A 24,026-nucleotide genomic window follows, 5' to 3' on the forward strand; every position below is an offset into this window, starting at 1 on the left:
GTGGCAAAGAAAATAAGGGCCTTCTGGATGAATAAACACAAATCCCATTTGTGGGGAAAACAAAAGACAGGTCAAGAATCAACCTTTTTCTCTGGTCTGAGGATCACTCCGAAGATCACCATGTTCTCAGTTGGTGAGCTCCAAGGCCCCCGGAGAGATGAGGACCGAGCTTGCATAGGTGACAAGCTACTTTGGGAAGAGAAGAATACTGAAGTAAAGGATCACAAGAAGGATGTGCGGCCCACAAGCATAGCGAAGCCTGATGCAGCTGAGACTGCCCAACTGAGACAACGGAGAAGACAAATGGGCAGAAGAGGAAGTGGGTTCCAGCGAAAGGTTTTTCTTGTCTGTAAAATATGAACTCTCTATCTCTTTTGGAGGAAAAATAAAGTAAGGGTGTCAGGAGCACACTGCTTATATTAGTGGCTTTTGTGTTGCTGTGACGAAACACCATGACCAGAGGCATCTTAGGAGAGTCCTTCAGCTCCAGCAGCTCTTGTCCATGCACTGCAGCTTTGCCAGACAGTTCTGTCTGATGAAGCTTCTACGGACTAATCATTCTGTGACTTCAACACCTTGTACCAACATTGTTCCAGGGGGATGAGTCCATCATGGGGGAAGGCATGGCCACAAACAGCAGGCATGACGGCAGGAGCAGGGTGCTGAGAGGTCATATCTTTAACCACCATCACAGAGCAGAGAGCGAGGCTAAAGTGGGGCAAGGCTTTTACTCAAGGTTTATCTCCAGTGACACAGTTGTTTCAGGAAGGTGGCGTCTTCTGGTAACCTCTCCATGCTGTGCCACAAACAGCAGGGGACAAGTATTCGGATACTTGAACTTATGTGGGACAGTCTTCATTCAGAACTCCACACCACTGAATGCGTCTTTCCAGACCTTTGTCCTGACAGTTCAGGCAACAGCCGCTACCTTGGCTGTCCGGTGTAGGGACAGAAACACCATGGGAGTTGGCAGCAGGCTTTGTCAGCCATCTCTGAAGAGGCTTCTGTGGAATAATTCCGAGACTTGAACACCTTGTAATCACCCAAAGTACAGGTGGCAACTGTTTTGATGATATTCTAGACAGCTGGGCATTTTAAAAAAAATATATATTTTAATTATTTTCCTAAGGAAAAAGAGTTTCTGTGATGGTCACGTTACAGTATTAGGTGGGGAAAAAGTTAAAAGAAGGGAACCTGAGGCTGGTAGACAGACACACAAACAAACAGGTAAGTATTTTAAAAGTAGCACAGTGAAAAAATTAGGTAAATATTTCATATGCTAAGAAAAAGACATACGTTAAAAACTCTAAGCCGGACAGTGGTGGCGCACGCCTTTAGTCCCAGCACTTGGGAGGCAGAGGCAGGCGGATTTCTGAGTTCAAGGCCAGCCTGGTCTACAGAGTGAGTTCCAGGACAGCCAGGGCTACACAGAGAAATCCTGTCTTGAAAAACCAAAAAAAAAAAAAAAAAAAAGAAATGAAAATTTTCTTCTTAAATTTAGGTAAAAATAAGAGAAAGCAGAAGGGAGAATCCTAGAGAGGTATATGGCCAGGGTGAGCGAGGACTCTAGGGTCACGGGTGCTGGATGGATCAGGCAGTGGGTACTGGACAGGTGAAGGGAGTCTGTCAAGTGAGGACAGCAATGGGGCCAGAGCCCCACCAATGGAGCCCAGATACAGAGGAAATGAAGTAAAAACTCTCAAGAGACCCTATGATGTAGCCCATTGCCACTGAACCAATGGCCTCACAAGAGTTCAAGAGTTCGTCTATCTCCCTTTGTCCTTTTGTCCTGACCAGATGGCCCAGTTTCATCTACCTTTTAAGTCACAGTTGAGACTTCCAGCCCATCCTCTCTCCCAGACAAGGCTGCCTAAAACCTGCCCTGATAGGTGTGGCTAATGCTGTGCCTGGGGCATAGAGGGGGACTTCAACTGAGACCCGGGAGCTCAGGTCTGCTTTCCACACTCAGACACAACACCTATTCTGCCGGCGCATATGTGTCAGTGGGTAACGGCTCTCAAAGCCACGCCTGGTGACCTACCTGGTGTTTGATTCCCAGGACCCACATGTGCACCATCCTAATGTGCATTCAAAAGTTGTCCTCTGACCTCACTCATACATAAATACATGACGTAATAAGATAAACTAAATACATCCATACTTCTTCATCCTTGCTCCCCATGAACACGGCTGTAACCGGAAACGGCCTTTGCGGGATGCAGATGTGGATCTCAAGATATCCGAGATCTCCGTGGATTTTCGGTAGGCTCTAAGCCCAGTGATGGTATTCTTATAAAGAGAAGGACTGGATGTGGTGGCACAGACCTGTAGAGCCAGCTTCTTGAGACAGGAATTCAAGGGTTGTCAGGGCTACAGAATGAGTTCAAGGCCCATTTGAGCAACCTTGTCTCAAAATAAGAAAATAAAAAGACACCTGGAGATACAGCTCAGCCAGGGTGACAGCATCTACTACATACTAAATAAAGAGGCCTGGAGATATAGCTCAGCTGGGGTGAGAGCATCTATTATGAAGGGGTGTTTGAGACAGACACACAAAAGGCTGAGAAGGTTGTGTGAGCTGAGGCTGAATGTTACAGAGGATACAGCAAGCTGGGAGAGGGGGACCAAATGGATTCTCTCTGAGTGCCCAAACCTTACTGGGCGCTCTGACTTTGAATTTCTGGAAGCTATCAGCTGATATGTCTGTGGGGATTTGTGACCAAAGCCCCAGAAAACCAGGCTACCTTCTACTCCCTCATCCCTCCATCTCATCCTTTACCCTACATTCCCTCACAGGTCACAGGTCACATGTGCAGGTCAGAGCATCAGGAAGCTTGGTGACTAATTGCCTGCCTCCCGCCAGGTGTTCCTGGGCCTTTCCTAGCCACTTATAAAGGAATAGTCAGTGTTTCAGGGTTGGTCAGGTTCCAAGGGGGCGGGACAGAAATACTGACAGCTTGCCATTTCCTTTGCACAATTATAAAAGGAAACAGATTTTTTTTTTGCCTTCTAATGACCAAGACTTTGTAAAAATGAAATCTAAGCTAATCCAATATATCCACTTACTTATTTAAGCCCCAATCAATATTTCTCATTTGCTCCCTCTTACAAACCCAGACACGATAATGAAGGAAATGCAATTTAAATCAATAAACAAAGAAAAGAGCCCAAAGAGGCAGAGACCAAACCTGATATGATTTAACAAAGGAAAGGACTCAGCCATTCCCAGAAAATAACTCACAGCCACACTCGCTGTCAAGACCCAAAGAAAAAAATTTATTTACAATAGAGAATTTTATTTGAAACATGCATTCCTTTTTTAAAAAAATCAAACCAGCAAATGTGGATCAATTGTACACTCCTTAAGGCAAGAGTCCCGATGCAGGCTGCATGTGTTCACGTCACATCAGATGCCGCTCACCAAAGGGCAAAGCCAAGGTCAGCAATGTGTATTCTATTAGAGAATCTGATAATCTCCCTGATACAGGAACTCCGAGGTCAACTTGCTATGAATTATACTAGAAAATGCAAACAGATAGCAAGGAATCCTGGTAGGTCTCGGCACTGCATACGGTCAAACCAACCTTGTTTAGAAAGAGGACACAGTAGTGCATACGGAAGTGAAAGGAGAACCTGTCCACAGAGTCGGAAGGACGAACAGTGTGCCGACGGAGGGTCGTATTGCACGCAGCGGCCAAGTCCAAGTGCTTGGTCCAGAGTTAGCTTTTCCCCATCTTGGCAATCAGTTCGTCACAAATCTTGGTGAGTTCTTCTATCTCTTTATTCTGAAAATGAAAGACAAGAGAGGTGCTCTTGGTGTTTGAAATTGAGCCAGTCAGAGGGCTGGGACAATGACTCAGTCAGCAAAGCCCTTGTGTTGCAAGCTGGAGGATCTGAAATCAATCCCCAGAATCCATTTTTTTTTTTTTTTAAAAAAAAAAAAAAAAACAAGCCAGATATGGTAGTACACACCTGCAAGCCCAGTACAGGGGGAGGCAGACAGAGGGGGATTCTTGGCCAGCCTAGCCTGCTTATCAAGTTCTAGGCCAGTGACTGACCCTGTCTCAAAAGTAACCAAAGAAACTGGTCAAGTATAAAGGGACCATGAGGGAGGGGCTAGAGGGGAGTAGCAGGGTACAGACGTCTCTCACAGGTTGAAGGTAAGCCCCCGTTGCTAAAGACACCACTGATTTTGGACACAGGTGTCGGGGGGACTTGAGGTGATCTAACTGCAAGTCTGTGATCTGCTGGTCGAGCTTCCATAGCACCAGAAAGTTCCTACCCTATGGAGGGTAGGAACTCTAGGCCGGATGTACTATATGAGAGAATAAAAGAGAAAAGAAAAAGTGCTATGCAAGCCACCAAGGGAGGGAAGCAATCCACGGTTCTATCCATCCTATCCATCGGCGACACCCATGATCACAATGACCGGATTAACACAATGTCCCTAAAGGTGCAGTAGTGGCACTCATATCTTGATGGCAACCAATAGTTCTCTATCTGTTCCGTAGGAGGAAATCATGCTTGGCACCAGAAACCTCAAAACTACCCAGGACTAGTGAGGCATGGACCTTAGAAAGACCCTACCACTGACACTTTATTAAATCGGCACAATTCCTCACTGCCTTTTAAAACGTACCCCTATAATGGTAAATGTAGCTCTCGCCCAGGAAGCTTCTCTTTGTGATAAAGGGAGATCATTGCAGAAGACCATAACTGGTCATAATACAGAAACTGTGAGAAGTCCCGCCTTAACAATATATCTATCACAATTCCTGCAACCTAATTTTAAGGGAACATCGAAGAAGAGAGGGTGGAAGATTCCCAGAGTCAGAGGGCCAGGAAGTCTGTCACATAGCTGTGTCTCCTAAAAATGACAGGGGAGCTACACCCTTGCTACCTCAACAATATGATTGACTAAAACAAGACTCAAACAATGACAGTATCAGTTAGACATCTTAACATAAAAGGGGAAATCTCAATGGGCCAGCCCACCCCTAGACAAACACCTATAGGAAACTAACGACTGCTAGGAGAAGAATCAGCTTCTTCCCAGGATGAGGCCCCTAACTGGTTACTCAAAACATAGTGGTCAGCCCTAAAATAATATCTGTGCAAGCAACGAAAATATAATTCACACACCAAAAAAGTGAAAGAGAAACAAAAAAAAAAAAAAAAGAAAGAAAGAAAAGAAAGCTAGGTGTGGTGGCGCATGCCTTTAATCTCAGCACTTGCCAAACAGAGGCAGGCTGCAGTTTGAGGCTAGCCTGATCTACATAGTGAGTTCCAGGCCACCAGTGCCATAGTGAGACCCTGCCTCAACAACAACAGCTACAACTACTATTACTTAATCAGTAGCAACACTGGCCTCCTCATAGGGGAGTCCCTGTCCCCCCAGTCTCTTGGTATTTCCTAAAGTTATCTACAGTAATTAGAGGAAATAGCTGGAAACAAACTGAGTTTATATTCCAGCTATGGCTGGGTGAGTGTGGACAAGTTGCACAGCTATTCTGAACCTTGGACTCCTTATCTTTAAAATGTAGGTGAGAATGAAATAAGGTAAGAAAGCGAAGTCCTGTAAATGTAAAAACACAGTGAGCAGAGCACAGTGGAGGGCTAGCTAGGATAGCTTTTGTCCCTGGGCTAAGGGCCTCCATGGCTCTTACATGGCTTTCCTGACAATGGCTCAGAAGGGTTTAGAGAAATGCTAACATTGTTTAGAAGATGCCCAGTAGGTGGCACTGTAAATGTAGGTGCAGAAGGCAAGGCAGAGGCAGGTAACTTCAGGGGGTTCCTCTCATGCAGAAGCCACTCTTTGCCTATCCCTGAAACCCAATTAAAGGCAGCTACACACATGCAGCATGGATAACTGGGGATGCTGAGGAAAGTTGGCCTCCATCAGTTCCTTTCCTGGAACCTCCTGCATTATGTCTCAGCTCAGTCCATGGCTGTCCCTGGGTTAGGACTCCAGCATTCTACACCACAGTACCCACCCAGAAGAGAAAACTGCACTGTCATTGGGGTACAGGGGGAAGCACTGTCTCCCAGCAGCTTGACCATGGCCCACATCCTGCCCAGAAGCATACTCTGAGGCTCCAGCTCACATTGGTGCTAAAATCTCTGACCACTACTACTACTAGTGGTGGTAGTTATCCCCAACACCACTACTGCCCCCTGCTGGCCATGAATGCTAATCTTTATTTTGCTATGAATACCACATGCCAATCACCAAGCTAAAGCCATCCAGGATGCCGTGGCCTCCCTCAGTTCTCATGCTAGCCCTTTAAAAGAAGCCATTATTTAGTGAGGAAACTGAGGCTCGGAGAAGTTAAGTGTTATGTGTAAGAGTACACAGCCTGTCAAATAGGAACAGAGGTATCTGGCCTAGAACACAAGCTCCAGTTGTGCCTGCAACTACTCAGCTTCGTCCTCATGTCTGTTAAAGTTTATGTGCAGTGACTCACGGTGGAAGCACCACAGACCCAGTGGGGGTCCATCCCTAGAGTCAAACCCCAGCCCCATCGTGGAGCCCAGAGTGTCACACGGACCTGCCCTGGTGAGTGCATTTCTGAATCTCTTTAAGACAGGCTTTGTTTGGGGCTGGAGAGATGGCTCAGCGGTTAAGAGCACTGACTGCTCTTCCACAGGTCATGAGTTCAAATCCCAGCAACCACATGGTGGCTCACAACCATCCGTAATGAGATTGAATGCCCTATTCTGGTGTGTCCGAAGACAGCAACAGTGTACTCATAAAATAAATAAATAAATAAATAAATAAATTAAAAAAAAAAAAAAAGACAGGCTTTGTTTGTTATACATCATTTACTGTCCTCCAGGGCTGAACACCACAATTAATTCATTCCTCTGGAAGCTTGGTTAGAAAGGAAATTACCTTCACAGATAAGATTTGATACAACTTGTTTGCATTCGTGTACTTTAATCTACTGGAAAATACAGCATCACCTTCATTTGCTGTTCTGATTGGGCCAAGGACCCTGGAGATACATGTCCTGGCTCCTGCTTCAGGAAACACCACCATATGGTGATTTAAACACAGTCTGATGGAATCTATATCGTGGGAGCATTGACAACTTCCCCCTCCACACACACACTGACTCGGGAACATGGTCTTTATTTTAATGGACCATCCTACTTCTATAAAAATACACATAGACCCAACAGCAAACCCATAACGGTACTCAGTAATTATCAATGAATGAGCAAATGTTTGGCTTTGCAGCTGTGTGTCTTGTCTCTATGGGGACTGCTCTGAACGATCAGCAGAGCCCAGAAATCACTGGCAGCTACAGTGGTTGGCACATAGCATTGGTTTGCCCTTCTCTTTCTAAAACAGTTTTTGTGGACAACACAGCCATTACCTTTGTTTATCCTCAGAGAACAAGGCTAAATATGCTTTTTCAGGGTCATTTTTTTGGAAGTGGGGTGGGGTTAGTATCATACCTGACATCAGGGAACGTCTCTTATCTAAAATATTTCAGGCTAAAGGGGACCAAGGAAACGAGATGGAGGGCGAGGCTCACCAGGGCCATACAATTGGTGGAGTGTGTGAGCGGCTGACCTGACTCATTGCCAGGCTTTCTCTGACAGCACCTAGCACCCACCAGGGCAAAGGTGACTGGTACTCAGCCTAGACACCCTGCCCTCGGGACCACATGGAATGGGAGTGTTTCTAGGATGGCAGAGGTCTTCACTGGGACATCCAGGGACACAGTGGGTAAGTAGTAGGGTAAGCAGCACACTGGAAATCAGGAAACCTAGGAACAGACTGAGTGACCTCAGGAGCTTCACCCACTGGTCATACACCTGGAGGATATCTATATGTGCCCGGCTCTGCCACAGCCTCCCTTCTGTCAGAGGACTGGTGGGTTCCCCACCCATTCTCCAGTAAGAATGAGAGTTGGAAAGGTTCAAGGACAATGTCTGGGACCTTAGTTGTGATGGTTTGTATATGCTCGGCCAAGGGAGTGGCACGATTAGAAGGTGTGGTCCTGTTGGAGTGGATGTGGCCTTGTTGGAGTAGGTGTGGCCTTGTTGGAGTGGCTGTGGGCTTTAAGACCCTCACCCTAGCTGCCTGGAAGCCAGTGTTCTGCTAGCAGCCTTCAGATGAAGATGTAGAACTCTCAGCTCCTCCTGCACCATGCCTGCCTGGATGCTGCCATGTTCCTGCCTTGATAATGGACTGAACCTCTGAACCTGTAAGCCAGCCCCAATTAAATGTTGTCCTTTTAAGAGTTGCCTTGGTCATGATGTCTGTTCACAGCAGTAAAACCCTAACTAACACAGTAGTGCTTAACAAATATCTGACAAATGATGTTGTGGAGGAATGAAAAGTAGAAAATCACTGTGCAGGCATCTATTGTAGGATAAGCAGAGAGGAGAAAACAAAAAGACAAAACCAGATCTAATGTAGGTACGGTCTCCAGGCATGAGCTCATACAGAAGCCTTGCTCCAGAGACCCCCTTCCAGCCCACCAGCCTCCATTGTCAGCCAGAGAGAGGACTCACAGCCATGGGTGCCCAAGCCTCACACTCTTACCTTCTGCTCCAGCGTTCTTTCTAGAGCGTCCACTCGAAGCTGCTCCTTCCTCAGGCTAGCCTGGTAGGCTGCTTGCTCCTGCTGGGCCTTGCCTCGAACTTGGGCAATCTCTGCATTGGCTCTGTTGGAACAAGGAGCATGGTCACTGGCTGTAGGGATACCTTCCTCTTCCCATCTCTGGGTCTGGATGCAGCTCAACTAGAGCCTGAACATAGGAACTGTAAGAACCCCACTACTGCTGTGACATGGAAGGGCTTTGGATGCCCCAAGCCCGGCATTATACTATAGTGGTTGAGTGCCATCTTAGCCCAAGTCATAAAGATCACCCACCCTTTGCAAGCCAACGTCCAAGAGCCACTAGAGTTCCTGGCTCAGCTGAGTGGTGAATTACCTGTCCAGTTTCTCTTCTGCGTGCACCTTCAGGGCCTGGTACCTCTGTTCCTCTTTCTTCACTCGGGACAGGTACTCCTGAGCACATTTCTTCAGCACCTCTTCATTCTGCCATGCCAGGACCATAAAAAGAAACGCTGAGAGGCTCAACAGAGCATCCAGAACAGACAACTGACCCCTTAGCTCCTGCTCACAACGGCTCAAGACGGACTTCCTGAACTCTTGCCCCACATCTGGCACCCCACTCCCAGACCCTGCCTCAAAAACGGCTGCTGCCTCTCCAGCCCCCACCTGGACTCCTGCTCCACAGACACACCTTTCGAAAACCTTCCAGGACCTCCTTCATCTTCTCGTATCTCCTGAAGAGGTCAGCCAGAGACTTTTCCACAGAGTTCAGGTCAGCCAGGGCTTGCTCTTTCTCCAGGACCAGCTGCTGCACAGTTTGGTGGGAGATGGATTTCTCTCTCTGTTCGTCCTCTGACAGGAGAGACAGGAGTCAGACAACGGACCCCAATCAATCCAAACTAGATCTACAGGGGCCAGCCTAGGCCTTGAGTATTAACTCAAGGGTTTCCTTGGAATGAACCCACGAGCCTTCCCTCCCGGATGGTTCCAAAGGGACAACACTCATGGACCTGACACCATAGATCTGGGACCATGACATGTCATGTTGGAGAGAAGTCAACCTTTAACCTGATCAATGCAACCCTTACACATCTACACTGAAGACCCTGTGCGTCTACATTTCTTTCTCAAAGCAGATCCACACTGGGTTAGAAAGAAAAAATTACTACTGTTATTTCTGGGACAATGAGATTAAAGGGTGCTGTAGTCAGGGCCCTTGGGGTGATGGGTGACTCTTCTGAAATGGTATCAAGATAAGACTAGTCACTAGGAGAAAGAGGTTTCTTTATCCCTAAAACATCCCTGAGATTCTGTTCACAACACTGATTTCTTGGTTGTAGAAAGTACCACACTCTAGGCATACTGCAAAGTTCATTTCTCAGTAAGGCAATGCAGTTCCATTTGGGCCTAGTTTAGAATGTGGGTACTAGCCAGAGTGATAACTATACTCCCACCCATGTCTTTGACCTGTTCCATCCCACACTGAACTCAGATGTCTCTGCACTATGGAACCAACTGTCTCTGATACAAATACAGACACCCCCTCCCCGCCTCGTGCACCACCCTCTAGGCTGGTTGCCAATAGAGTAGGCAAGGGACCCTAGTCTTGGTGACAGTGGATTAAATGACATCTCCTAGCTCCTATTCCCAGGACCAAGAGTTCCTGGGGAAAGTATGTAGCCCAGCAGATCTTTGTCACTCCCAGGTCACATGGGAGGGTGCCATCTATTGCCCAGGATGGCTTAGAGCTGGTTACTATGACAGAAATCACATGTGGAACGTCTAACAACAGAGACAGCAATGGCAGCCACCAAGCCTCAACTGCAAAGTAAATCTCTGCTCACTCTGCCTTCGAGACCTCCTCTTGTATTGAGACTAAAACCCAGGCTGCGTGCCACACACTTGCTCCAGCCCTGACAGCCCCTGCCCCAGCGCTCAGAAATCCTCAGAAACCCCCATGTTTTGTATCTCTGATTCCCCATCACTTGCTCTGTGTGTGTGTGTGTGTCCACTTGTGGATTCTGGTTCTGCTATACTCCAACTCTCCCAACCCCAGGTTTGGGACGCAGGCCTCCTGCTGCCATGCTCTTCCTATGATGGTGTTCTGCCAGTCACTGCCATCAGACTGCGAAATGTGTAGGACAGTGTATGTTGGGTGTGCCTGTGAGGGCATCTTCAGGACAGTTAGGTCACGAGGACTGTGACCTTGTAAACTCATTCATATCATGATGGTGTTACTGAGAGGTGGCAGAGAGGCGGCTGGAGTTGGCTGGAAGAAGTAGGTCACTGGGGCCAAGCCCTTCAGGGCTGACTTTGCCTTAGCTTCTTCCTGTATCTCTTTTCTCTGCTTCTTGCCAGTCAAACTATGCACTGCATGCCCTCACCACCATGGTGGACGAATTGTTCTGAAACTGCTAGGCAAACATCAAACTCTTCCCTTTGGTTGAGTCTGTCAGGTGTTTGGGGAAAGCAATGACAATAGTAACCAGGCTGCTCTCCTCTAGGGCTGGCTGTGGGTTGGTCTGGTTCGCTGCTCTGCCCTGGGCACACAAACCCCCTCCATACAAGTGGTCCTGCCATGTGATCCATGAGCTGCATGAACAAGGGCGGCCCCACAGTGACCCATACAAAGTTTTCCTGTCCCCCTCTTACAGAAGGTGAAAGAGGGTTTGAACAGTGAAGTCATTTGTTCACTGAGGGAACAGCACAGCCCAGGCTCAGCCCCAAAGACAAAAGCACAGCCATGACCAAATTCTTCCCGAGCCTCCCTCTATGATGGACAGTTCCTACTGGGAACACTGAGAGATTTTGATTTGAGTTGTTCTTCCTCCCGTTTTCTGATAGGCCACTCTCTCGCTGTGTCTAAAGTTCAGTATATTATTGCTATGTGGCACAGTGGGGGTCACAGCCTGAATTTTACTCCAAGCCTGACAGAGACATGTGGAAAAGCCCCAAAATCTTGTGGTTCCAAGGCCTTGTGTGCAAATCAAGGCAGCTGTCAGATGTGAGCATGCATTAGAACCCGCTGGATGGTTCCTCAGACAGACGTGGGTTCCTCCTACTTTTTGACTCAGCAGGTCAGGATGGGGACTCTACACAAGTAACAAGCTCCCTGGAGATTCAGATATAGCTGACCCAGGGCCCAGCCTGGAAAACCACCGGCCTAAGGAGATGCCTAATATCCTTCCCTCCTGCTTCTATGATCCCAGGGTTCTTAGTATTCTTAGCAGTAGCCAGAAGCCACCAAGGGCAGTGGCTCTGGAGTCTGACACGCCAGCTTGGAATCACAACTCTGATACTTGTGTGGCGTGTGACCTTGGGCAGTGTTCTTAAACTCACTGTGTCTCCTCACCAGAACCAGGGGACGGCAGTGCTTCTAGACCATAGCATTTGGGGAGATTAAAGAAAGAGAATGAATACAAAGCTTTTGGCACCCAGGGACAGCCTGGAATCTGACCTGTTATCAACAGCATCACTGGCCACAGAAGCTCTTTATGTCACCCGACTCAGTGGGACAGCCCCTCAATGACTCATGAAACTCTGCCTTTTAAATACGGAGAACTTTTTAATACAAGTAATCTACTTGCTATACCTACACTCCTAAAAGAGAGGGCATTGGCAAGTTCCACTAGATGTTACTGACCAAACTTTAGCCATTTCCTTTGTTCCCAGCATGCTGTACAATGTACATTCTGGGCTGATCTGTGGTCACGTATACATTTCACTAGACAGGCTGAAGGAGCCATTTATCAAACAGAGTCCGTCTGATTTCCTGCATCTAAGATGTCGCCTAGCCCGAGCTTTCCTCTTGTCACTTTTAAAAATAGAACTGCCCGGTTCCCAGGAGAGCCAGGCAATGGCAAGCCTGCACAAATCTTCTAACTCCTGACCAACAAAGTTAGGCTCTTAAAGTCAGGAAATCAGCCTCAGCCCCCAGACACGACACGCTGGACTCACAACCCTGATGGGGTTTCTGGCAAATCACTATTAAATCAGAGGGGTTAATGCAGCAAGTACACAAAAGCAAAAATAACCAAGCCAGAAAAACAAAACACAAGCAAGGGGTTGCGATGGGTAGGTGTCAGATAGGGTGGGGGTGGGGAGCGGTTACTTACCAGGCTTGCCTGTTTGTTTTGCAAGCAAAGGCAAGGAGCAACAGAAAACGGAAGCAAAACAGAGAATCAGGGTAGTTGTTAGAAAAGCGGAAACAAACAAACAAAAAAAATCGCAACAATCTGGAATGCAGAAAGCACAGGGGTCCCTTCCTGTCCTACATTCCAAGGCGCCAGCTACTGAGCTTTAATAGGACACACTTTCTTCTGAGGAGCTGCTGAGAAGGGATGATGAGGTGTAGTGTACCTGAAAGCTACATCAGAGGAAGAGCTAGCATGGGTCAGAGGAACCAGGCTCTACCTCAAAACATTCGCTCTGGTCCTAAGCTGCCAGGCTCTCAGGCCTGGCTTCTCCTTGATAGTCAGGTGGAATGAAACCGGGATGGAAATGTGGAATCCAGATGAGGCCCATTGGCTTGTCTCTGTATGTGAAGAGACTCACTTTCCTCTGAGGCGGGCAGGTCCAGCCACCTTCCCAGTCATGTCACAGATTGTCTACACGGACCCTGAACTGTCTGTCTGTCTGTCTAGTGGCCTCATTCAGTGAGCCTCCATAGCAACTGACATATAATTTTTTTCTGGGTTAGAAAAACTTTGTAAAAGCAGATGAGGAAGAGGCTGGTGAGTAAGGCTCGTGACTATACACACAGTAGGGATGTTATCCAAGTGATGATCCGCTCAGCTGGGGATGTTGTAGTAGTCTCACTGAGCCATCCTGGGGGTTCTCTTGTGCACAGAAAACTGTTCAGAGTCTGGTAGGAAATGCACCATGCCTCTGATACCTACTCCTCTTGACTGACCAAGGTTAAAATGTTCCAACTGCTGTCAGCTGCAATTTATCTCAGAAGCAGGAATCGGCACCTAGCACCTTCTGTATCACCATAATGGCAAGGCTCTCCTGAGACGTCAGCCAGAGAGGGTCTCATGCTTAGAGCCCACTAAGGGGAACTCTTGCTTCACTGAATGTCTCTAGCTGTATGCTACAAGCTAGCTGTGGCAGCCTTCCCTCAGGCCTTTCTCCCTAGACACCACACCAGCATCTGCCAGTGTCATATCCCAAGACACCAGGAGGCAACCCTTTCACACTGAGAGAAGCGTTTTTCCTCTCCAGTTCTTTGCCAGCTCCTAGAATTCCCAGAGTGTTAAAGTTTTTATCTCATCCATAAACTTGTGCATTTTGTTCCAATGTGATGCATCTTCCGAGGGACCAATGTGGCTAAACGTACCTCAGGAGCTTGAGGTAAACCAGTCCTCAGTAATGTAAGCCACAATTAACACTCCTGAGAGGGCCAGCCATTCAACCATTGGCCCTCCTGCTACTGCAAAGGCTCCTGAGCTATTTATCTTGGGGTAAGCTACAGACGGGTGGGACTCAAAAAGCCAAACATCTGCTACAGGGCTCTCCTAGGCTTGTGCAGATCCAGGCTCAGCATGTAAACTTATATGGTTACCCCACAAATCCTTAGGTGGGAAAAATTATTTTAAAAACTGGTTATCATGAACTTAAGTAAATAAACAGACAGCAAGACATAAATCAACATGAAGATCAATTCCCCAAGACTATAAAAATCTGGTCTTGGAATATCTCCAAGACTGTTTCTCATTATAGAGAAGGAGGATGGGGAGAGACAGATGGAGAGATGGATAGTAACAGGAGGAAGGGAGGAAGAGAGGAAGGGAGGGAGGGAAGGAGGAAGGAAGGAAGCAAAGACGAAGGAAGGGAGAGAGGGAGGGAGGGAAGGAGAGAAGAAGGAAGGAAGGGAGGGAGGGATGAAGGGAGAGAGGGAAGGAAGAAGGAAGGGAGGAAGGGAGGAAGGAAGGAAGGAAGGAAGGAAGGAAGGAAGGAAGGAAGGAAGGAAAAAAGGAAGGTCGGTCATTGTGTGTCATTTGCTAATATAGGGCCTTCTTTCATTTCAGGCCTAAGCAACCTGTCAGCTCTGGCTGTCATGGATGCAGTGTTCTGATGGAGGTGTCACATCTTAGGGATAGCTGGCATTGGCTACCAGGGTCTGCCAGCCACAAGAGGAAGGGTATTGGGTAGAGAGTTGCCACAGGTTCCATCCTGGTCCTAAATCCATGTGTTAAGGCAGTATGAGTATTTCATCATTGACTCTAAACTAAACTGGGGTTTAGAGGTTTTAATTCTATGCTTCCTGCAAGCAAAATCCAAAGCTCTCACACAACCTAATGGCCAAACTCAGACTCCTTCCCAACATGGTGGATCACCTGGCTGGGTAAATGAGGAGTGTGGAAACACCAGGTAATTGTGAAGTACATTCTCCTGGCTATCCTCAGGGTATCCACAAGTACAGCTGTGCTGGTCCCTGTCAACCCACTGCTCTGAGAGGAACTGGCTCTGAGCCTTGCTGCTCAACCCACTCCCGTTCTCCTTCCCCCTCCCCACAGTTTGGGCCTGAGCACTCGAGTCGTGACACCCACCGATCATCTGCGCGATGGTCTTCTCATATTCAGCCACGATTTTCCTGGAAGAAAGGCAAAGGCACACTCAGCTAGAGTAACAGGATAGTGTTAAATCTCCGCCCCACAGCAGGGCAGTGGAACCAACGAGCAACAGCACAGATCCGGCTGGCCAGTGTTGGGCTCACATCCTCTGTACCCATCCCTGAACTCATTGGCAGGTTCCTTCTCCTGGCATAGAGCCCTCAGTCCAGCACTGTTCTAAGCATGCATCAGCCCACTGTCCACTATGTGAATCAACAGGCCAGAGCTTCCCTTAAGGGCTTCACCCACACCTCATCCCTCTCACAAGCTCAACACTTTCTAGCCGGCTCATGGACACGGTTGGCTCAATGTGCACAGACAATTTCCTCCCTGATCTTGGCTCTCTCATTCCAAGTGTAGCCCAGGGTGCTTGCTTACTTCCTCCTATTTCTTTTAGGAAATAATTCTTTTTAAAAGAATTATTTATTTATTTTTTTATGTATATGAGTACACTGTTGCTGTCTTCAGACACACCAGAAGAAGGGGCATCAGACTCCATTATAGGTGGTTGTGAGCCACCATGTGGTTCCTGAGAATTGAACTCAGGACCTCTGGAAGAACAGTCAGTGCTCTTAACCACTAAGCCATCTCTCCAGCCCCCTCCTCCTAGTTATACCACCCAGAATCTGTTTCTCCAGGTCTACTTCAAACGTTTTCTTCTCCAGGAAGCCTTTTTTGATTGCTCTTGGAGTTCCCTAACATTCTCTCTGTATCTTCTTCCAAAGCCTCCGAAAACATGAGCTGCTAGTCTCCTCTGAGGGAGATGTTCCTCAACGTCCAAAGCTACTTCTTATCCCCTTGCATTTTTAATGATTCATTATTTTTATTTTATGTACATTGGTGCTTTGCCTGCATATATATATATATTTGTGTGAAGGTTTTGGGTCCCTTGGAATTGGAGTTACAGACAGTGGTGAGCTCCCATATCGGTGCTGGCAATTGAACCCAGGTCCTTTGGGAGAGCAGCCAGTGCTTTTAAGCACTGAGCCACCTCTCCAGCTCCTTCCCTTGTATTTTTAAACTAAATATATATATTATTTTTTGCAAGTAGGTTTGTGAGACAGGGTCTCACTATGTAACTTTGACTGACCTATAACTCCTTATATAGACCAGGCTAGCCCCAAACTCACAGAGATCTGCTTGTCTCTGCCTCCCAAGTGCTGGGAATAAAGGTGTGTATCAACATTGCTTGGCAATTCCCCCAGATGAAAATAACAAAAAAAAAAAAAGCATCCCTCTGCAAGAGCAGTCCTCTGAAGATGCAGGGACTCTGCCCATTCAATCCAGTCACCAGGATTGTAGAAAGGAGTGGGAAGAGCTAGAACAGTGCTTTTGGGAAGATGTGCTGGTGGCCTAGGAAACAGGCCGTAATCATCAGCTAGGTGTTTTGTTACCTACTAGAAATGTACACAGGAATGCAAGCCTGCTGAAGTTAAGGGAAGGGGGTGGGGTGGAGGTGGGGGACACAGGACACGTGTAGATTCTTTAACTCATGCATCGTGTTATTCTAAAAACACTTGAAGGAGATGAAGAGACACCTCAGTAGCTAGAACCTGTGTTGTTCCAGAAGACCCAGACCCCATGTTGGGTGGTTCTCAACCACGCTCCAGCTCTGAGGGGTTCAGAAGACCCAGACCCCATGTTGGGTGGTTCTCAACCACGTTCCAGCTCTGAGGGGCTCAGCTGTCTCTCTCTAGCTTCCAAGGGCACCTGCATTCATGTGCATGCAGACACACATCATTAAGAACAATGAAAATATTTTAAAAATTAAAAAAAGAAAATCTCTTAAAAAACACCTATGCAAAAATACTAGCTGTGCATAATAAGAGAAAAGTGAGCTTCGTCTATAGAAGGCACTACTCGAGGTGGGGGCACCTCAGCACAACCACCAGGGAGCCAAAGAGCGGGGCTAAGCAGCAGGAAGGCTCCGGCCTACTGACCTCATTTCCACCACTTCCCGCCGGCTTTCTTCGTATTTATCCCTCCACTCTGAGACTTCTCTTTCCTTGGCGATGACCTAAGGTCAGGGAGAGAAGAAAGGTAGATTCCCACATGAGTGCATTCTGTTCTGACCAAAGTCAGGATGCATCATAGACACACGAGATGAAAACTTCTCACATAAAAGCAAGATTTCATCCAGAGAATTTCCCCAAGCAGGAGAGAATCAAGACTCTGCTGACGCCCCCTGGGGAGCAACTATGACAAAGTGTCTCTTCTATAGCAAGTTGGCCATGCCTGTTAGCATGGTGACTGGGCAGGTTAGAACTCATGGGGTGTCGCTCATCTAGCCCAATCATCTAGCCCACAGTGTTTGGAGGACAGTCTGTCTCCAGCTTCACAGGGAAATATAGTTACTGACACTGCAGACTCAGATCCTATCTGGGTGTCAAGAACATGGCCCTTCCAGACACCACAGGTCTCATACCTCTGCTCTGGCTACTTGGAGTGCAGAGTCCAGGTCTGGCTGCTGGAACAGAAGGCCCGGGGGTTTCTCTACCTCGGTGGGCCCGATGCGGGAGTACAAGGCAGTTTTGGAGATGGAGACATCTGGTGGGTGAGCAGCTTCCCTCTGTGGAATGTTTTTTTTCATTAAAGAGAGAAAGAAAGAGAGAGAGGACAGTTACCACTAATGGCGTGACACACAAGGCTGCACGCATGGCCCCGAGAACTGCATTCACCCGCTCAGCTGCATGGTTTTGAAACAAAGAACATCGAAACTATGAGGAAATGCCAAGACGCATGGATGAGAGCAATGCCAGGTCCAGGGGATGGGAAGCGCTCATACCGCACATGTGCAGGCACACAAAGGGGCTAAGGAGACGGCGGCCTTTGTAACTAGGAACCCTGTGGGCCCAGCATGTCTGCGGCCTGCTTATCACTGCCATTTATCAGATGCTGAGCCAGCGAGGCACTGTAAGTAGAGAGTAGTCATTATTCTGCCGGCCCCACTTCCAGAGTCTTGCTGAGGGATGATACCGAATGCTGGTCTACACTGCTTAATTTTCAATAGCTGAAGATTAGATCATTCTTGTACAACTGACCACTGCCAAACTTTGTTATGTTCACATGGCTCCGTTTAAAAGGATGTGATCTGCACAAAATCTGAAGCCGCCTCTTGTCAACCCTGTCTGGATTTGAGAGTGTGTTGCCATTAGGTCTGCTATTTAACTGCAGAGGGGAAACCTGCCAGCGACAATATCTATCTACTCTCCCCAGTGAAGCCTGCAACAAAGGCTATGCTGACCAGCCTAACCTGACTGACAACAGTTTGCAGCTCTCTCATGTTCTGTAGGGTTCAGTTACTCACCTCAGAGAGGCGAGGAGGGGAACATGGCTATCCTTCCATTCCACAGAATATTAAGCAACTTGCAACACAGCTGAGATGCAGTGTTAGGAGCATGGTCAACCAGCATAGCCAGGCTTCTCAGCCTACTTCCACGGCAACCCAAACATCCAAACAACCACTCTCAGTCCTATGCATCAACCTCACGGTGCTGTCATGGCTGCCAAGGAAGCTTGGACCTCAGTTAGAGTACACGTCTATGCTGCAGTGGGAACTGACGGTGGCCTGATAGGCAGAGTGGGACTGCTCCATCCTTGGGGAACCAGTGGCCTGGGAAAGGGTGTGGCTTAAGGCCCTGGGGCAGAATGTTGGACTAGCCAGCCTTATCTTACCTCACCTCACCTCACTATAGAATTCGGTGCTAAGGGCCTAAAGAAGGGAAGCACTTAGAACATGCAGGTACAAGAGCAATGGATAGGACTGGAGGTGACCATTTATGAACCATTAGTGTTCACATGCAGGGTGCACACAACAGTTTAGTTGTCCTAGAAAACTGCTGTGACCTGTATCTCATTGTCCCTGCCTGCCCTTGAGACCTGGAGCTAACCCTCAAGTGATACCTATATGTCACCCCAACTCACTGGGTCTGCCTATCCCCAACTCACTGAGCCTGACTATCCCCCAGCTCACTGGCCACTACCTAACCTCAAATGGTACCCCACAGATCACCTAAATCTCACTGCCCAAGGCTGCCCTGAAATCCCTGGGCTCACCTTCAGTGAACTACCTTCAGAGCCAGAAGCACAAAGATCTGGTTAACCAGGGCATGGACTCTAGTCACATGTCAGATGGTATGCCATGAATGTCTTTCTCAGCTTCTGGTCCTGGGGAAGTCTCTGTTTCCAGGACATCTGCCTAGAATGTAAGCTACCAGCCCCTGGCAGCAGGCTGCCAGATCCCTCAGGAGGAAAAGCACCTCCGGGTGGCAGGGCAGAGGCTCTGCATGGAGGGCTTAGCTTTGCTCTTGGCAATGGTTTGTAGTGCTACTCCTCTGAGGGAAAACATCTCAGTAGCAATAGGAAAATTATACCTGGAAATCACCATTTAATGGTTGTAGTTAGAAAAGCTCACAAACACAAAATTAGGAAGCGAACTTGAAAAGACAGACCAAACACACCAATTCTTTTTACTTTGAATGTGCTCCTTAAAAGGGGGGTGGGGCAGCTGAGGAGATAGCTCAGTGGTTAAGAGCACTGGCTGTTCTTCCAGAGGACTCAGGTTCAATTCCCAGCACCTATATTGGCTCACTTTATCACTCTGGGCCCGGGGGATCTGACACCGTCTTCTGGTCTCCGTGGGCACCAGACACACACACTGCACAGATATATCACATACACCGCACAGATATATGCATTCAGATAAAACAACCATACAGGGAATGTACACTTTTAGAAGTTTGAGAAAAAATAAAATTCCAAAATGAGCAGAATTTTAGAACTGCTAAACTCGGTCTGGAACTTCTGAAGAATGGCTGGATCTAAGTTTTTCAAAATGAGATTGAATTCGGCCTCAAAGTAGATTAGTAGCTCCTTGCAGAGCAAGAGAGAAAGAATAATGAAAATGAACTTCTTATCAGTACAGGGCAGGAGCTAAATATGACCAAGGAGCACATCAGAAATTATTAATCTGCCTGATGTCCTTTGTAAAACAAGGATAGGATGAATAATAAAGAGATCTCTAAACGGATGCAAAGGAGTCAGACCCCACGGTAATATCCTTCATCACCAGCCTGGCATTTTCAATCACAGAACAAACAGCTCCAGGACCACCTCGATTCCCTGCTTCCTACAGCTGCTTGCAGGATAATGAACTTCAGAATTCATACCTAGGCTTTTCCTTTCAGCCATGAATGTTTTCAAGTGAAATCAAAAGGTTCCACCTCTGCTTCCTTCCCTCCCTCCCTCCCTCTCTCTCCCTCCCTCCCTCTCTCTCCCTCCCTCCCTGCCCCTCTCTTTCATATGTTAAGATTATTTTTAAACCCACAATTGCAATCGTAGTCTTGCTGCTTCACACAGGCCAAGAGGCCACCAGAATCCTATTTACTAAAATGTGAAATGGCCCCAATTCCAAAGGCACAGACCTTTGCTGCCACCTTCAACCCTCTACGGGTTTTTACAGGCTGGAAACTGTGAGGTTCCTCAGGCCACTATCTCCCCTCAGATTCCTGAGCTGACCTTGACAGCAGGAGTCGTGTCATGCACTCAGTCCCACACTTCTCCTTATGGCTAGGCCTTGGGGGATGGGGGAAGGATATCATGGTCAAGGCAAGATCACTGTCCCCCAGATCAGTCAGAGGCAAACTCAGATCTGAGGCTTAGAGCCCTAAGAGAAGGCCACATAAGTGAGGCCAGGGACCAGGAAAACCAAGCTAAGGCTCAGAGCCTTGCAAAGTATCTGGGCCATGTGGCAGCATCCAGGCAGAAGGACCTTGGCCAGATGCTACACATCCAAAGCAGACAGTCCCCAAACCCAGGAATTATAAAGCACAGGTGAGGCACCTGGCCCCACACTTCAGTCCTACTCCAAGGAAGGCATCAGTATCAGACATCGAGCAGCTGTGCCCACCCCCATCAAGACTCAGTCTCCCAGTCTGGAAAATACAGGCTCCAACTGCAGATTCTGAAGCCAGAGAGCAAACAAGCCCACCAACCAGTCCTCTGTCACTCTTCTTCAGACTGTTGTTGTGGCTTCCAGGGATGTGTCTCAACTGTGGACTCAGCATCAAATGTGGAGGAAAGGAGTTACGGCTGTAGAGGCTTAGAAGAAGCCCAACAGGAACGATGCTGGCTTCTTGTCATTTAATAAACACCATCCCTGTCATGATGCTGTGTCGCTTGACAAGCATACATATACACACTCTGCCCCTGACCCTATTCTTGCTCCAGCTCAGGACAACTCTAGGCCAGGTCTCTCTGTCTCTCTCTGTCTCTGTCTCTCTCTCTCTTTCTCTCTCCCTGTCTCTCTCTCTCTGTAATTACACACAAGATTCCCCTCTGTCTGCGAACTGCTCCCAAGCAGAAGCTTCCTATTTGTGTAGTCAGGATCCTAAGTTGGCAGAACACATCTTTCCATCTTCATCATGAGTCCCCCTTGTCAACAAAGGCCAACAAGTCCAGGGATCAAAACCAAGTTGTCATGCATGCAGAATGTGCCGGCATACATACCCTGCTACCCATACCTTGGGAGGTCAGAGATCGAGCTCTGAGTATGGAATACAGGCTGCTGCACTGAGGTGTGTATTCAGGGATGATGTGCATTCAGAACAAATCCTCAGGCTCACTCCCTGGCGACACACAGAACTCAGCACCAGCAGAAGCAAGTAGGGGAAATGGAATAAGAAGGCCACAGCCCGGGGTGGGGGTGGGGGGTGCAGAGCTGCTCACTGCACTTCTGTGGAGGCTGACCCACTCCAGAGCTGCTCTAGGGATCGGCTGATTTTTCATCCCCTTAAAATTACATCCTTCCTCCTAAGTGATTCCATGTTTTTGTGTTGCTGCCAGGAAAACGGGGTCACATCACCCATCACTCTCGTCTGAGATCCCAGGGCAGAAAGGGAAACCTGGCCCACAGCCACTGTGCTCTGTACAACCCTCCTCCAGTTCTGAGGCAGAGAGGGGGTACCAAGCACAGACACAGGAGAGAAGCCCACAAGGGGGATCCCTATAGTGAGGCCAACAGATCCCCCAGGAGTGGGCTGGTTATAGCAGGAACATCTATTTTCTTTCTGTGCACCATGGTTACCAGGTATTTTCCAAAAGCGACACAAGCAACTATAGTCAACGTTCCTCCCACCCTGCGGGGGAGGGGGTGGGGCTGGGGCTCTTCCTGGACAGACTATCCCTCAGTGCACACATCCAAGCCCATTAGAAGGTGACTAGGGCTTTCTCGTAGCTTATACTCTGTGCGTCTGTGTGGCACTGCTATCTAAATAAAAACTAGAACACATGTTCTGAGGCTGCCACAGATAGGATGACAACTCTGGCAAATTCTTAGAAGGAGACAGTAACTCCCCACCTCCCGCTTCCCAGGATGCCTTGTACTAAGCCTGAACTTGTCAGAATGTGCCCAACTTGACTTCAATATTCTCCAAGACAGGAAGACATTGTACATACAATGCTCAAGCTTTGGGCAATTCTTCTGCAAACATTCAAGAAAGAAATCTGGCGGGGGTGAGTTGTGAGGATGGGAGAGGAGCCCAATCCTCTCCTGAAAATCCCCTTTCATGGCAATTCAACTCATATTTACACTTTGGCAACAAGAACAAAGACATCCCTGATTTCTGTTTGCATTTTTATCCCTGCCCTGTGTGCCACTGTTCTCAGTCTGGACACCCACATTATACCCACTTCCTGTCTTCAGGAAGGGACTCGATTTGGGATATAGCTAGGGAGATCCTGTGTGTGGGCCCTTGGGACAGAACAGAGGTAGGATTTCTGTTCCTAGACCATAAGCTGGGAACTTCTCTGCAAATGACCTACAATGTGAGGTGGGGATGGACAGGCAGGGCTACTGGTGACCCCAGTTCTAGTGGTTGGTTCCCCACAGGTCGGTGAACTCTGGATATGTGGCCCTTGTTTCCCAATCTGTAAAGTGGACTCAGCTCTGCTTTACCAGGAGAGATGCTGTGAACATCTTATTGTACTAGCTAGCTAATAGCCGCGGCTTTTGCTCACTGCACACCAGTGTACATCAGGCGTGCTTGCACAAAGCAAGCTGCAAGTGTGGTCTTCACCTCCACAGGCAAACTTACTCTGATTGGTCTCGTCTCAGAGACCGAAAAACTGAGGCTCAGCAAGGTTTTCTAAGTCATTCAAGGCTAAAACAAAGTGGGGGGCTCCAGCCCTGGTCTGATAGACAGTTCATTAGGCTGGCCAAACACAGAGTGGGGCAGACAGTGGAACTGGAGCCACAGCTCACTGGCGGCAAGAGGGTGAGGTACCAGCTACATGTCATCACAGGTCACACAGTTAGGAATCAGTCCCAAGCCTAAAAGCCAGGTGGGAAGACTCTGAATGTCCTATCAATGTCATATGTCACTCAAAAATCAAGGACAGACACACTCTGGTCTGTGAAGCAAATGGTCTGTTACCCCTTCTGTTGGGGGGGGGGCCGGGCATTTTCCTGGAATAAAGCACTTCTCTGCCTGTTGCTCAGTCTGTATTGCCAACACAGTGACAAAAGAGACCACAGTGACAGAGATGATATAGCCTACAACCTGAGACTCTTCATTCTTGTCTAGCTCATCATCCAATGTCTTGTAGCAAGTCTTGTTTTCAATTCCTACTTATTACTGACTCTTAGTAAAGCTGGATGGAATCTTCTAGAAAACAGAAAAGTTACAAATTACTTTGTCCCATCGAGAGGCAAAGGGTATCTGTAGGAAAGGAAGATAATCCCAAGGAGGATTCTTCTTTTGTCCTGGTGTACCAGTACTAACCAGCTTTACTGGTCTACCACCTTATTCAAAGCCTTTTAATCTCCTGCGCTATATGCTAGC

The 24,026-nt window shown here is 47.9% G+C and overlaps 1 protein-coding gene across 3 annotated transcripts in view; it reads right to left on the reverse strand.

The window, feature by feature from the left end:
• Positions 1 to 3,255: 3,255 nt before the first annotated feature.
• Positions 3,256 to 24,026, reverse strand: part of Tacc2 (transforming acidic coiled-coil containing protein 2) — a 186,237-nt gene continuing 165,466 nt past the window's right edge. For all 3 annotated transcript variants that reach the window (XM_028769369.1, XM_028769371.1, XM_028769372.1), the window contains 7 exons: positions 17,612 to 17,755; positions 17,127 to 17,203; positions 15,124 to 15,167; positions 9,264 to 9,424; positions 8,949 to 9,055; positions 8,558 to 8,678; positions 3,256 to 3,785 (listed from right to left, as the gene is read on the reverse strand). In XM_028769369.1, the coding sequence (XP_028625202.1) occupies positions 3,720 to 3,785; positions 8,558 to 8,678; positions 8,949 to 9,055; positions 9,264 to 9,424; positions 15,124 to 15,167; positions 17,127 to 17,203; positions 17,612 to 17,755 (720 nt within the window). In that variant the 3' untranslated portion in view covers positions 3,256 to 3,719. The remainder of the gene's footprint in view (positions 3,786 to 8,557; positions 8,679 to 8,948; positions 9,056 to 9,263; positions 9,425 to 15,123; positions 15,168 to 17,126; positions 17,204 to 17,611; positions 17,756 to 24,026) is intronic.

This window comes from Grammomys surdaster, unplaced genomic scaffold, assembly GCF_004785775.1.
Source record: "Grammomys surdaster isolate TR1022 unplaced genomic scaffold, NIH_TR_1.0 192, whole genome shotgun sequence".
NCBI classification, from domain to species: Eukaryota; Metazoa; Chordata; class Mammalia; order Rodentia; family Muridae; genus Grammomys; species Grammomys surdaster.